We start from the raw sequence: 13,580 nt of genomic DNA, 5'->3' as shown, positions 1-13,580 counted from the left end.
TCTTAAGGCGTCTTTTGTAAGCTGAACGTTATTACGTGTCTAAGCGTTTTTTAAATCTGACGTTTGTTTACGAATAAATGTACCATCGTTAAAGCGATTAACGTTATTTACCGTAGATCGCTTAGCTACGTGGAACAAGCAATATTTGTTATTATTATCAGACCGCGAATATCTATGTAACTTCGATACAGGCGACTTAATTCAATTAAAACCTTCTATTTATTTATTTATTTCAGATATTTTATATAACTTTGTATATCATATTTTTCATTTGTTCGTTTATTACGTTGCGTTCCAGTATGTTTCTGTATCTTCAAATTTGTCGTAAGTGCATGAACATTTTGCAGTCCCGTTATCATATGTAGAGATGAGAATGTGAGTGGTGTAGGCTGTGCTGCTGCATGAAATAGTGTTCTGCGTTTATCGTTATGAAGCATTCGTTACGTTTCTTCGAGTCGCGAAATCATTTCCTATAAGTCACGCGGTATTATAGACGTGGCAAATAGTAGAGGAATTATATGAAGGTAATTGAATGAGAGAGAGAAAGAGAAGAGAGAGAGGATGCAAGAGTAGTATAATTGCGAAGGTTTGCAGGAAAGTTCCGGACATAATTTACGAATAATGTTATGATTAATGAGTAATTATTACGATTATATCTAATACTGCAATAATAACAGGAGGAGCAAAGGAAATGGAAAAAATATTAAATGGGACTGCGGAAGGACTAATGGACCTGAGAGCGATAATAGAGAAAAGAAGGGTAAAGGCAATACAAGAAGGGATGGAAGGACAGGAAGGTAGCACAGCAAGGAGGCAAAAAGACCAAAGTGGCAATAGTGTGTAGGCTTAAGTTGCAATAAATCGTAGGCATAAGTGGAAATAGATCATAAGCATTAGTGTTAGATTAGAGATAAGAATGCGATTAGTGCAATAAAGAGCTGTAAAGAAAGCTGAAAGTTCGTCCAAAGCCGAGAGGCACGGACTAAATAAAATAATAATAATCTAATACTGCAATATTTAATGACTGCAAGTACATTTTTAGCTATCTGTTCGTGAAAGTATTTACAGTTTCGTACTACACGTTTTTAAAATCGATCTTTCCAATAAAGTTCTACTTCCAACAAATGTCATTCGCTATCTTTTATTAATCTGTTCAATACGAATCATTCGATAATTCAATATTGCAATCGTACTACGCATTCTGCGTATCAATTACAATCTAATAGCGAAGTTCCGATACAAGACAGCAAATACATTCCATAAACATATTTACACTATTATATTACGGCCAAATTAATTAGCAAATATAGATATAAACAGAAATTCCAATAAGCAAATGCTATATCCTCGAGAATCTCAAACTGTTACACGTATCGCAGCTGTACACTCAATAACAGATCGAAATTTGCTCATAATCTGTTCTTAAAAATCGTCAGGAAATATACAACGCTTCGTGAGATTGTACATAGTCGGCGTTATAAATATAAAATGTTCGTGGTCTAGGATGAAAAAGAGGAAATAACGCTTGCAATTATTCGAAGGTTTAAGCAGAAAAATCGCAAGCGCGGTACGATGGAAAACTCGATAATTCGTTAATCGTTTACAGAGATAATATTTGTAAGGCAAATTGCGTGTACGTGAACGATGCAGATAGACGTTGCTCGGTTTAATGATATCATATAATGTTAAAGCTGAAATTTCAGTCGCGTCGCTCGCAGTTGTGTCACTCTCCATCCGTTTTCATCGTTTTATCTTTCGATGCTGATTTTCCGCCGATAATTGCAAGCGGGAAACGCGCAACCAGCAAGAATGAAATTAATGAACCCGATACGTACACGCAGACGTTATTTCATCGAGGATTTCGCTCTGCTTCAGGTTTTTCGCCTGTCCGAGCTAAGACACAGCTATTCGAGTCGATCAAGTTTCTACGTTTTAGGATTCGATCCTGAACTTTGCACGGAATAACCAAACTCGGTGAGTATTATCAGATTATACTATTAATCTTTGATACAATAATGGAAGAACGAGGAAATGATTTGTATTAGGTCGTCCGAGAAGTTTCTCTCGTTTTATAAGGAAATAACGGATGCACAATATTTTCTGTTTTATATTATTTTATCGAATTACCTATGATACATTTTGTTCTATCGAAATAACGTTGTAAAAGATGTGTCTGTAAAAGAAAGACACTTTTCGGACAACCTAATATTTTAGGTTTAGCGAGAAAAAATATCGAGAACGAGGAAATGAGTATAGCACTATGATGGCTGTATGATATTTTATCGTACAATTGTTCTATTTTTCGAAGTTATTTCGTTGTTTATTTTACTCGCCGACTCCAATACTCGTATCTTGCTGTATATGGAGGAAATTGTAAACGAAAATTCGTCGACTTTTCGATTTCGAAATCGCTTGACGAATAACCTGTTAACGAAATAGGATATCCCTCGATGAAGATAATTTCTTAATTTAAATTCTCTTAAGAAGAAGGGTTTTCTACGAAGAAACTTCATTCCACTTTTATCACGTAACTTTACGCGTAATATCACGTTGTGCACATGCTTGGAAAAAGACTGATTAACGAAGAACAAATCGATCGAAAGCTGCGATCATGCACCGAAGCAACTCGTATTCAAATTTCACGTTGGCAGCGACGTTCGCGGCGACATCGTTCAGGCAATATTTTTACCATTTTGATTTAGATAGCTTCGTAACTTGCGGCCGGTTGCAAAAAGCTCGTTTCACCCTTCACTGGCCGTCGATCAACTCATAGTTCTCGCTTGACGCGACAGATTTTTTATTGTTTCACAATTTCGTTTCGCCAAGAACTGTTCGTCCAAATGGAGCAGATCGTGTTCCCCGACGAGGCTATCTTAATTCGAACGGCGTTGACGAATGACTGTGCCGTGGCAAAGATCGATGCAACGATGACTGTAAACGATGTAACGATGATCGTTGGGCGCGCGCGTCGAAAAGGACTCTTTGGTCGTTCGAATAAATTTTTGTCTCTCGAGGTTGTGAATTCTCTGAACGGTTTGGAGAAAGGATAGATTTCGCAATTTTGCGCTACATTGTTTAAGGTTTACATTTTATATTACAATAATTTCATAATACTTAATATTCTATAATACGATACCATTGTCAATTTTATCAAATTCAAAATTTGGAAATGATATTTATTACGCAAGAATACGATCTAACACAATCGCAAAAACAAGTTCCAATTAGGATCTTTTCTTTGAATAAAACTATTTATTTTAAAACAAATTACACCTCTATCGATACCATTTGTTCCGAAACGACGCTTATTACTGTAACAACCTAAAAATACATTGGTTTGCTATCGGTAACCCATCAAAACCTATTTCCCAATAAACACACGAACGACAGTTTCACGATATACGAAGCGGTTTGTAGAAGAATCACACACAGAGGGACAAAAGTATCTGTCGTGAAATCAACGATTCTCGGCCGATATATCGGCTCGTTCGCGATATTGTTTATCCGTTTCTACTATGGACGATCCAATTACAACACGATTGATCCTGATTGACCTCGTCGTCTAAATCTCCCCAACGGATATACGCCATTCCCTTAATGCCGACACGTTTGACGCGCGAACAGTGTCGCGAAGCCAACGTATAGCGTTTTTCAACGGAGGCGATCCGTTCGACAGAAACGTTATTATCCAGTCTTGCCTGGTGTTAATCGATTTCTCCGTACAGTTCAGTGGGAAAGGATCGTTGAAAACGTTCACGCCTAATATTTCACCGCGGGACGTTTGGCCGGCAAACGATTTCTCGAACGCGTTGTTCGTGCCGCGTACTAACAGTTCCAATGATTAATTAACGCGCAATGAGTAGTGGAATTAGCGTTAATTCTCCTTTAAGTCGCGCAAGACTGAAATTTGATCGAATTAAATCTTTGTTGGAATTGAACTGCGTGTGTTTGTACGGATTCAAATACTTTGGAAAAATCGGAAATTTCATATTTAAACGACGTAGAGTATCGTAAAATTTGCTATTAAATTCTTTCTGCAAAGATTCTTGAATTTTAATTTACTTTATTCTTTTGCTGCCAATCTTTTTCACGTTTCTCTGTTTTAAATCGCACGATATTGTTTTCGTTCGGCGAGCGAACAATCAATAAAACGGAAAGTCAATCGGCTATTGTTATTACGCGATTAACTCGTAACCGCAAACTAACGTTCGATTGTTCGTCGACGATTCGAGAGGCGGTTTCTCGTCGACGATGCAAAAAGTGTCACGCGAGCGTCAAACGAAATAGCAATCGAATGTATTAGGAATGAAATCGTGACTGAACGATCCTACGTGAACGACTTCATACGGAATAACGAAAACGGATGATAGATTTCTTTGTAATTTTCTGAAAACAACACGACGATTTAGCTCGCCGCGATCGAATATTTTATAGTTCAAAAGTAGCGTATCTCGTCTATTTAAATTTTATAGCGCAACGGTGAATGGACTGAACGATAATAATTATAATTTTGTAGAAATAATTTTTAATTGATGATATTCTAATCGATCGATTAATTTTAACTATTCTTCCAACTGCCCAATTTTTTAATTTCCTTGTTTAAAAAATGTTTGAATCGTCAAACGCTTAGAGTTTGGTCGCTGCTTGTTCGTTCGATAATATCACGTTTAATCAATTTCTCTGTATTATTTTATTGCTCAACCCCCTAATGGGTTAAAACAAGGACAAAAGAAGATATTGCGACCTATTTTTATTAAAAGTACAATAAGAACTTCTATCTTTTGAATTCTCATTATTTAAATGCTTTTACTGTATAGAAGATTTTAATGGCGCTCAGAAGCGAAACGTTAGATACTGTCCTCCTTCGATCGTTCGTACAATGCGGAAAAAACAAACAAAAAAAATAAATAGAGAGAAAAGAAAAATATCGATATCTGTATGCGAGGAAGCTCTCGAATTCAATGGAAAATCGACTGGAGAGGCTGAAAAACTTGCGTGATTCCGGCCCGCCGGAAAAATATGGAACTCGTAACTCAAACCTTTACCCAAAACATTCCTTTTTCTCTTGCTATTACCATTTTGCTTTCTCCCTTCTGTTGTTCCTTTCTTTTTAAATCGCATAAAAATCAATACCCGACAAAAACAGGTATTACGTTGCTGTATGTCGAATAGAATAGAGGAACTCGCCAACTCTTGATTAAATTGTCCCCCTTTTTCTAAAAATTATTTTTTCCTATCTTTTATATTTTTGTACAACATACTACAAAAAATTCCACGCCTAGAAAGCATGAAAAAATGTTATTCTATCTGTGTACTCTTTCAGAAATATTCTACTGTTGCGCAGATGTTAAAAATATCAAACCATTTTACAATTATAACGATGGAAACTAAAAAATCGACACGGACAGGGAGATCTGCAGAAATTAATCGTTGTGAATTTACAAATCTCCTATGAGAAATTATAAATTCTTAATTTTGACCACTCTAACAGCCGAAATATCTTATTATTCATACCATTCTTTCCCTAAGTCCATTAAACGCATTAATATTTCAAAGATATCCAGTATCGAAATTAGCGTTGGAGGAATTAGCATCGATGGAAAAAGAAATTTCCTCTGTCGATTCGCATAACGAACGAATGCCAGAATGTCGGAGAACCAAGCCAATCCCGTTATCCCAATCAGCGCTAAAAGCAATTCTCTATTAACATTAGAATTCTATCAACGAGCGAAATAAAAAATTTGTATCAAATCAAAATGAAAAACACACGATAAGATACATTATGCGAAAGAGGAAGACAAACTATTATCCGTATACTTTCCAAAAAGTCATTCGGATCATGAAAGATTCTCTTCGAAATTATTCGATTATTCTGACTACTCTGTTAGTTCCTTCGTTAATGTTCTCATTTACAAATTTCTCAAATTAATCGTTCTTCCGAATTCTTTAAATACCGCAGCAGGTACTTCAAGGATATTCGATACGAAAATTAGTATCAAAGGAACCAACACCGAAGAAACGCAAAATTACCTGTGTTCCTCGTATTGCATAGCGAATAGCTGCTAACACGTGGAAGAAACAAGCCAATCCCTTTGTCTCAATCGTCGTTCCTTTATGGCGAAAGGAGGGCAGGGCTTGATTTGTGAGCGGTACAATTATTTCCACGTGGAAAACTCTGCCAGTGGAATGGGTTTCCGATGGAAACAGAAGCAAATCACGGTTGCAGACACTGCAGAGGATTATACGGAAGCTGCTTTCATAAATTATGCGATTTATCTTAGAGCTCGCGGATGCTTTTTTAGAATAACGATGAGCTCGAGTAACTAGCATCCGACGCTCTTCTTTCTTCATTTTTTCGCCCCTATTTTTCGCGAGCCAGGACCGTTCCACGTCTTCGCAAGGGTTGGATAAGGTACACGAAAATCAATTTGCTTCTCTACGAACCTCTCGGCTCACACAACATATTTCCTTGACCGCACAGCGAAGAAATCGAATTTCCTTTTCATTGAACGACCACACGGACTCGTTTAAATCATTCGATTTATCGTCGTCCCTCTTCTTCTTCTCGTCACTTTCGCGTGTTACGCCGTTGATTATTTGTATTTATCTAAATCAGTTTGCTTTATCTTTGCTGATAGGGAACTTTTACAATGAAACTTGCTAGAAAATATGCAGAACCAAGTATTTATTAAACATTTTCAAGGAAACTAAATCATTTGGTAAGATATTTGAAGATTGTTTGAAACGGTGTATCATATTATGACAGACACTATGATACTATGATAGGCTGTGATACACTTTACAATAGCCATAAAGCATGATCCTAAAGAGTGGAAAATTTCATTGCAGAAATAGAATACGGATAGCTACGAAAGAAATTGCATTTTAATCCCGTTCCTTGTCTGTCAGAGAAACGTTTACAACGCTTAATTTCCTTTTATGGAGCGTTTCGTGTAGCTACCTTGTTCCAAATACCTTCTCATTAATGTAACTAACGACAAAATAAATCTCAATTTAGAGGGAAAAAATTTAGCCTGAAATTTACCTTGAAAAATCTACGATACGCAACATACTGAGAACAAAATACACGGTAATCTACCCTTATTCGGTCATTAACTTATCCGGTCAATCGTTCTCTACGTTTAATCAAATAAACTTTTTCTACAAAACGTCCAAACTACTGATCATTTCCTTCGTTATCCATTTTGTTTCTACCCTTTCGACCAAACCGTCAAATCCACCTTGTCCAATGTAATCGATAGATCGCGGGCTTTTCTGCATATTTACATTAACGAACGCAGTTAAAGTTAAAGAAATAGAATTTAAATAGAAATTTCACGCTCTAAGGGAAAACCGCTCTTAAAGTTAAACTTTACAATATTCTTGGTTCTTTCCCCTTTCATTCTCTACACGTTTCATTCTCCACGTCTTTACACAATCAAATTTCCCATAAACGGATGAACACCCGCAGTCTATTAATCTCGAACCTCGAGTCGCCTCGTCAAGGAATCTCCGCCGATCTTCCCTAGACACAAAAAAGAAAAGAAAAGAAAAAAAGAAAACACGATTTCCGCGCACAAAACAGTACAAAACACGACAGTAATCCGACAAGAACGTACAACAGGTTTATATAAACTCCGTGAATTAGCGATAATTGGTCCTTTTACATAATTCTGCGTGGATGACCATGCGGAGGCAGTTTAGTTCTCCAGAAATAGGCGGGTAGCAAGGATCCCACGACGTTGCGTTGAATTTCTCAAGTTACCACTCGGGCGACTGTATCATCGCCGACAATTAGCCTTACTAATTGAAAGTAGGCCGGCTAAGAATGAGGATTTATTGTGTCCAGTCCTCTGGACGCTAATGACGCGCAAGACGAGTGGTTGGTTCGCTGTGTTACGCACGTAACGGCGAGGGAAGGTCAACGAGACGACGAGACGATGGACATGGTGGAAATAGCATGGACGAAGTCGAGATGGAAGTTCAGGACGAGAAGATTTTTCGCTCAAGAGGAAGATTTCTTTCTTGATCGAGAAAGCGGATGTCGAAGCTATGAATGCTAGATGCACTGGAATTTCTACGTTTTTGACGATTTTTGGACTCGTGTTAGACGACTGATCGTTCAATGATAAATTAATTGGCTAATCGCTCTTTCACCTAACGATTTCCTTTGCGCTATATTATTTCTTTCGTTTTTCTTTCCTGTGAAGCTCGCGTTTCCTCCGGATCGTTAATGCAACTTTCATCCCTGTAAACAGGAGGTCGTGAAACTTTCGAAACGAAATATTTAACGTCCTCTGAATCTTCCTTGTTCGACCTTCTTTAGAATTTTTCTTTTTCTATCTGTAACCTTGTACACTTATATTATATTTCTTGCGTTTTATTACAGTAATATCACGTGATTTATTTTGCATGCGAATTCATGTAATTTCGTTTATTATGCTTGTTATTCTTTACATAAGTTGATTTCTTGAAATAATACGTAGTTTTCACGATAGAATTATTTTCCTTTGGCCCGAACGCACCTTATTAGCATTTATTTGCCATTCCCCTTCCATTTCCCTTCATCGCGAACGATTTTCCAATTTTCTTAAAATTTTCATACTTGGAGGATTTTTCAAAATTCCAACATTCCAACGACTTCTTCAAATTGTAACGCTCCAAGGATGGTTCGTGATGCCATTTTCAAAATTATCTTTCCGATCCTCCTCGAGTTTCTTGCATTATAACAAACACAGGAAAAAGTCGCTTGCAGAAATTGTCAAATGACATTTTTTCGCGGTCCATCTCTTTCTCGCGAATTCCAGCAGCTTTCTTTTTTTAAATTCTCTCCACGGATCCGCAGTCGTGGCACGATTTACCGGAAGTGAGATTGAATCGAGGCAATCGAGCGGTCGCCATCGGTCGAATCCATCGGTCTTTCATCCGCGAATCGTTCCTGGCTAATTATATTCGAACCGCGACTTCAAATGCAGCGATTCAACGGGAGAGTGTTTTCGACGTTTGTCAACGAGCCTCGAAATGAAAAAGGTGAACGCCGTTACTCGATATTTTTCATTTTGTTTCCTCCGTGCCAGATGTCCCTATCGTAATCGTGTTCTTCAATCTCATTCTACACAGGCTGTTTCTTTTGTAACTAGATCTACTGGAAGCACGTCGTAAATGGTTGAAAATATGAGAAAGAATTATTACACGTAATACGAGTTTCTTGATACGAAAAAGAATACCGTGCGGTTTAAATAATTTTTGTGCTCCTAAATGAAGTTGGTGAAAAGATTTCAAAGTATTCGTTCAAATACACGGTTCTTTTAAATATTTCGAACGCAGTACTATACAATTTTGCTCGTAATATTAATCCTCTCAAGTGGAATTTCGTGGAACTACGAGTTATTTTTATACAATTTTATTTATAACGCAATATGTTGTTCGTTAAGGTAAATTCAATGGTTATACACGCTATACAAGATTAGTCACGCGATATGCATATATTTAGCGAATCGGAAATTGCAGATGGAAGAAAATTTCCAAGATAAAAATTATAAGAACTGTTTAAACAGGCGCAGGTGGTACGTGTAAGCACATTTTTTGTTTCTGGTATGATCAAATTTTCCCAAATTTTTGTTCAAACATTTGTTGAAAATATTTTTTACACTCTCTGTATTGACGCGTCAGTTTACCTCGCTGATAGTTGTAATTATTTCTGTGCAATAATTCTTCGTTTTGTATCTCGTTGCGTTGTTGATTTTCTTAAAAAAAAAAAGGCAGCAAATAATTATCTTCATCCGTTGCCTTGATAAATTTCCGTTTCTGAGGAAGTTACATCGTTTCGTTTCCAAGAGAAACGAAATGGAAGCTCGATTTCTCCAGCGTAAAAGAACGTTTGGTTGGTTGGAAAAGAAAAAAAGGGGGAAGGAAATTAATGAAATTCTTAGCGACGCAGAATGCTTTTCTAACTGCAGCGCCATTGGGAATAGGTGAATTATAAAAGGGCCCTTTTAGACGCTTTTAACAAGTGGCCGAGAAGAATGGAGTTGCATTGCGCGTGTTGCGAGAAATCCTTCCAAGAATGATTGCAAGTGAAAAGGTTTCTTGCTGCGAGATGGAGAAATTCTCGAGGCGAAAGAATACCGTTGCAAGATACTTGCGCGACGATGGCTTTTTACATATTTATCATCAACTACACGTCGAATCTAACGTTTCTGAATTTCAGAAATTCCGACATCGAGTACTTCGTGTCCTTCGTTATCCATTGGCGCACAAAATTTCATGAAATTTTTACGATATGTCCAACGACATATCAAATATTTCTCGAGTCAATTCGCAAACGTTAACTCGCTAAACGATAATTCTACGAAATCTTCTGAAATTCTATGAGCGTGGAAATTTTTAACGCAACGGTTATTCATAAAATCGAATCGCGATATCGAAAACAACGTTACAACGTCGCTAACAGAGTTACGATTCATTTAGGAGGTGAATATCGTTACGACGTGGAAACGTCTGGTTTGCAGTCGATGATTGCGATTTCGATACGGTTAGTTTCGAGGTATTATACTTGTATCGTTAATTGAGCAGGGGAGATCGATATGCGCAGCTGAGATAAATTAAATCGAATCTGTAAATGCGGACCAATTACCGCGGCTTTAGCTCCCTCCTGTATAACTCGCTGTAATTTACAGCCGACGTTCTGCGTGTTGATGCTTTCGAGAGTCTGGTTTCACTTAATCTCCGTAGCGCTCGATGCGTGCACAGTCTGGTCCACGAGTAATGGGGTTAAAGATCTCCTGTTATGTGGAGGTACATTTACGATTTAGGTGGATTTCAAGTTAGACAAACCAGAACCACGCGATACATAACGTAACGGTGTAATTCTGACGACCGAGACGCGAGAGATTTTTAATTCAAATCCGATTAGAGTGAACATTTATTGGAACTTTGAACGATTTAGCGTGTAAATAACGAACTTAAGGAATTTCGAGTTGAGCAAATCACGACGATGTAATATATCGCGAGTAAAAGTATAATTCTTGTAAATTTCATAGTACTTACTATCTTGTTTTTTCTTTTACGTCATTATTGTGAAATATCAATATTTATTGCGAAATATAAAGATTTAATTCTACTTGCAATAGAAATTTAGCGGAATCTTTAACGGATAGTCCACGAGGAATGGAGTTAAAGGTCTCCTGTTGTGTGGAGGTACATTTACGATTCAGGTGGATTTCAAGTTAGAGAAACCAGAACCACGCGATACATAACGTAACGGTGTAATTCTGACGACCGAGACGCGAGAGATTTTTAATTCAAATCCGATTAGAGTGAACATTTATTGGAACTTTGAACGATTTAGCGTGTAAATAACGAACTTAAGGAATTTCGAATTAAGCAAATCACGACGATGTAATATATCGAGTAAAAGTATAATTCTTGCAAATTTCATCTTACTATCTTGTTCTTTTTCCAATACAATCTTCTTCTACGTCATTATTACGAAATATCAATATTTATTACGAAATATAAAGATTTAATTCTACTTGCGATAGAAATTTAGCAGAATCTTTAACGGATAGTGGACGAGCAACGAATTTCGAGATTTCGTAATTTACAGTTTAACGAAACTTCTAGTCGATCGAGCGAGGGAAATCTGATTCAAGATTTAAGGATTACAAATATTGGAATTTTATTGGTACGATGTTCAAGTATTTTTCCCACCAAGAAGAAATTTCAACGTCTATAGAATTTTCTAGAGTTCTCGCTGAGAACTCGAAGAACTGATATAGAATAGGTTTCTGTGGAGTCGTCGATACCGGAATAATATTAGTTCCGCGTGAGAAACGTCACCGTCCATAGAAAATTTCCCAGGTTTCCCACTAGTGAGTTTTAAGATCCATAGAATTGCTTCATGGATTGTAACCGTAGAGCTATAGATGATAGAATTTCTCCCTTGCTGCTCTCTCTCTCTCTCTCTCTTTCTATGAAGCGGAAAACAGGCAATTCACCGGAGTTGATCGATGTAGATCCATAAATTCGCGACATCGTTGGCCCGGTAATCGAACACGGAGATATTTATTATATTTATGAGCTACTTACGGGAACACATTTCCCAGCGTGCTTACCGTGTCTCTGTAGAAAAGCCTTGGATGGAAGTGAGCAACTCCGTAGTAATTTATGCCGTCATATCGGCTACTTCTCGTTCGCTCTAAATTCACGTTAAAACCGGTCGTTCGTTTGCCACTCGCGAATCGATGCCTCGGCCAATTTCACCAATTACAGTTACGAACAATTAGAATTGCTAAATTTTGCCGAATTCAAAATTAATACAACGAAGGAGAAGTCAGAAAGATGAGAGAAGCGAACGATAAAATAGATTTATGAGGGAGAATAAGTTGAAAAATTCGGGTAAATCAAGGTGTACCTTTTCCGGAGAAACTTTCGCCAAGATCGATGGTATCGCACGAAATCGTTGGCTTGTTCTCTCGAACACGGACAAGCACGTACTCGGAGCAAACAGTCGTTCAATGCCGACGGATGACACGCGATCGATTTGCGTTGCAACACGAATCGATGGGTGATCGTGTATACTCAGACGATTATGTATTGCGACGAGCAGCTAAAATCAGGACAGCTTCGCTCGAGTCGCAGAAAGTCGATTATCGCGTGTTTCAGAGTTTGCCAAGTTAAAGCTAAAATGTCTTTTTAACCGATAAAAAGTCGCGTATAATACATGGGCATTTAAATAAAAATATAAACATTATGTAGGAATCAAAAAATCAAGGGAATAAAAATAGTAATAGATAAGAACCGAGAACGAAGAATTTTCAAGATATTTTAACGAGGTTGAACAAAAATGCTATAGATTTAACGTGTTACCATTATTTCGAAATTAGTCGCGTAATTCAAGGAATAAATATGCCACTTAAATGCGCATCAGACATGGAATTAGCGAATGCACGTTTGTCGTAGGATAAACAGACTATAGAATCACGTACGATTTACTAATTTCATTATTTATTTGCCTTCTAATGTATCTGAAATGGCAGTGAAAAAGGAAGAGACGTATCCCATGGTGGTCTCGTATTCCAGTTTTCCGCTTCGATTCTTATCAAGCCACTGACAACCTTTGATCTCGTTAAATTGCTTCCGTTTAATATTTGCTCGGTCTTAAAAAAGGAAATTACAAAGCAGGAAATGCAATAACCAGGAAAGGCAAAGCTCGTAAGAATCCAGACATCTTTGTCAATTTAGAGCAACAATGTATAAATGTACGAGTTAATAGTAAATTTAAAAACGCGTAGGTTAATAGAATTTCATGAACAACTGATTTTGCTGTCGCGCGTTAAGTTTTAAAAATCGATTCTATCCTATCGTAATATTTTATGATATATACGTGTATCTATAAAGCTTTTTTAATTGTAAATAAAAATTAAAAACGTCGATGTCCCTCTTGTTGGAGATATTCTAATGAAATGAAATTTTGTCGAGATAACAAAGGCGAGCAAACACAACGTAGAAAAGGTAAAAATAATATTTTGCTTCGGCCATAAGTAGCAAGATAATGAGTAAAGTTCATAGATAGACGG

At 37.2% G+C, this 13,580-nt stretch overlaps 1 protein-coding gene across 6 annotated transcripts in view; it reads right to left on the bottom strand.

The window, feature by feature from the left end:
- LOC122571079 (ammonium transporter Rh type A) overlaps positions 1-12,543 on the bottom strand; it is a 43,908-nt gene extending 31,365 nt beyond the window's left edge. For 2 of the 6 annotated variants that reach the window (XM_043734339.1, XM_043734344.1), the window contains exons 1-2: positions 7,488-7,619; positions 2,690-2,931 (exon numbers count right to left, since the gene is read on the bottom strand). In XM_043734339.1, the coding sequence (XP_043590274.1) occupies positions 2,690-2,692 (3 nt within the window). In that variant the 5' untranslated portion in view covers positions 2,693-2,931; positions 7,488-7,619. Of the gene's footprint in view, positions 1-2,689; positions 2,932-7,376; positions 7,620-12,116; positions 12,357-12,415 lie in introns of those variants that run through there. The other 4 variants (XM_043734341.1, XM_043734340.1, XM_043734343.1 and 1 more) reach the window with 4 other exon arrangements.
- Positions 12,544-13,580: the final 1,037 nt, after the last annotated feature.

The sequence above is a fragment of the Bombus pyrosoma genome, linkage group LG9 (assembly GCF_014825855.1).
Source record: "Bombus pyrosoma isolate SC7728 linkage group LG9, ASM1482585v1, whole genome shotgun sequence".
NCBI lineage: Eukaryota > Metazoa > Arthropoda > Insecta > Hymenoptera > Apidae > Bombus > Bombus pyrosoma.
The sequence above is the reverse complement of the archived record's forward strand: the minus strand, read 5'-3'. Positions and strand labels throughout refer to the sequence as shown.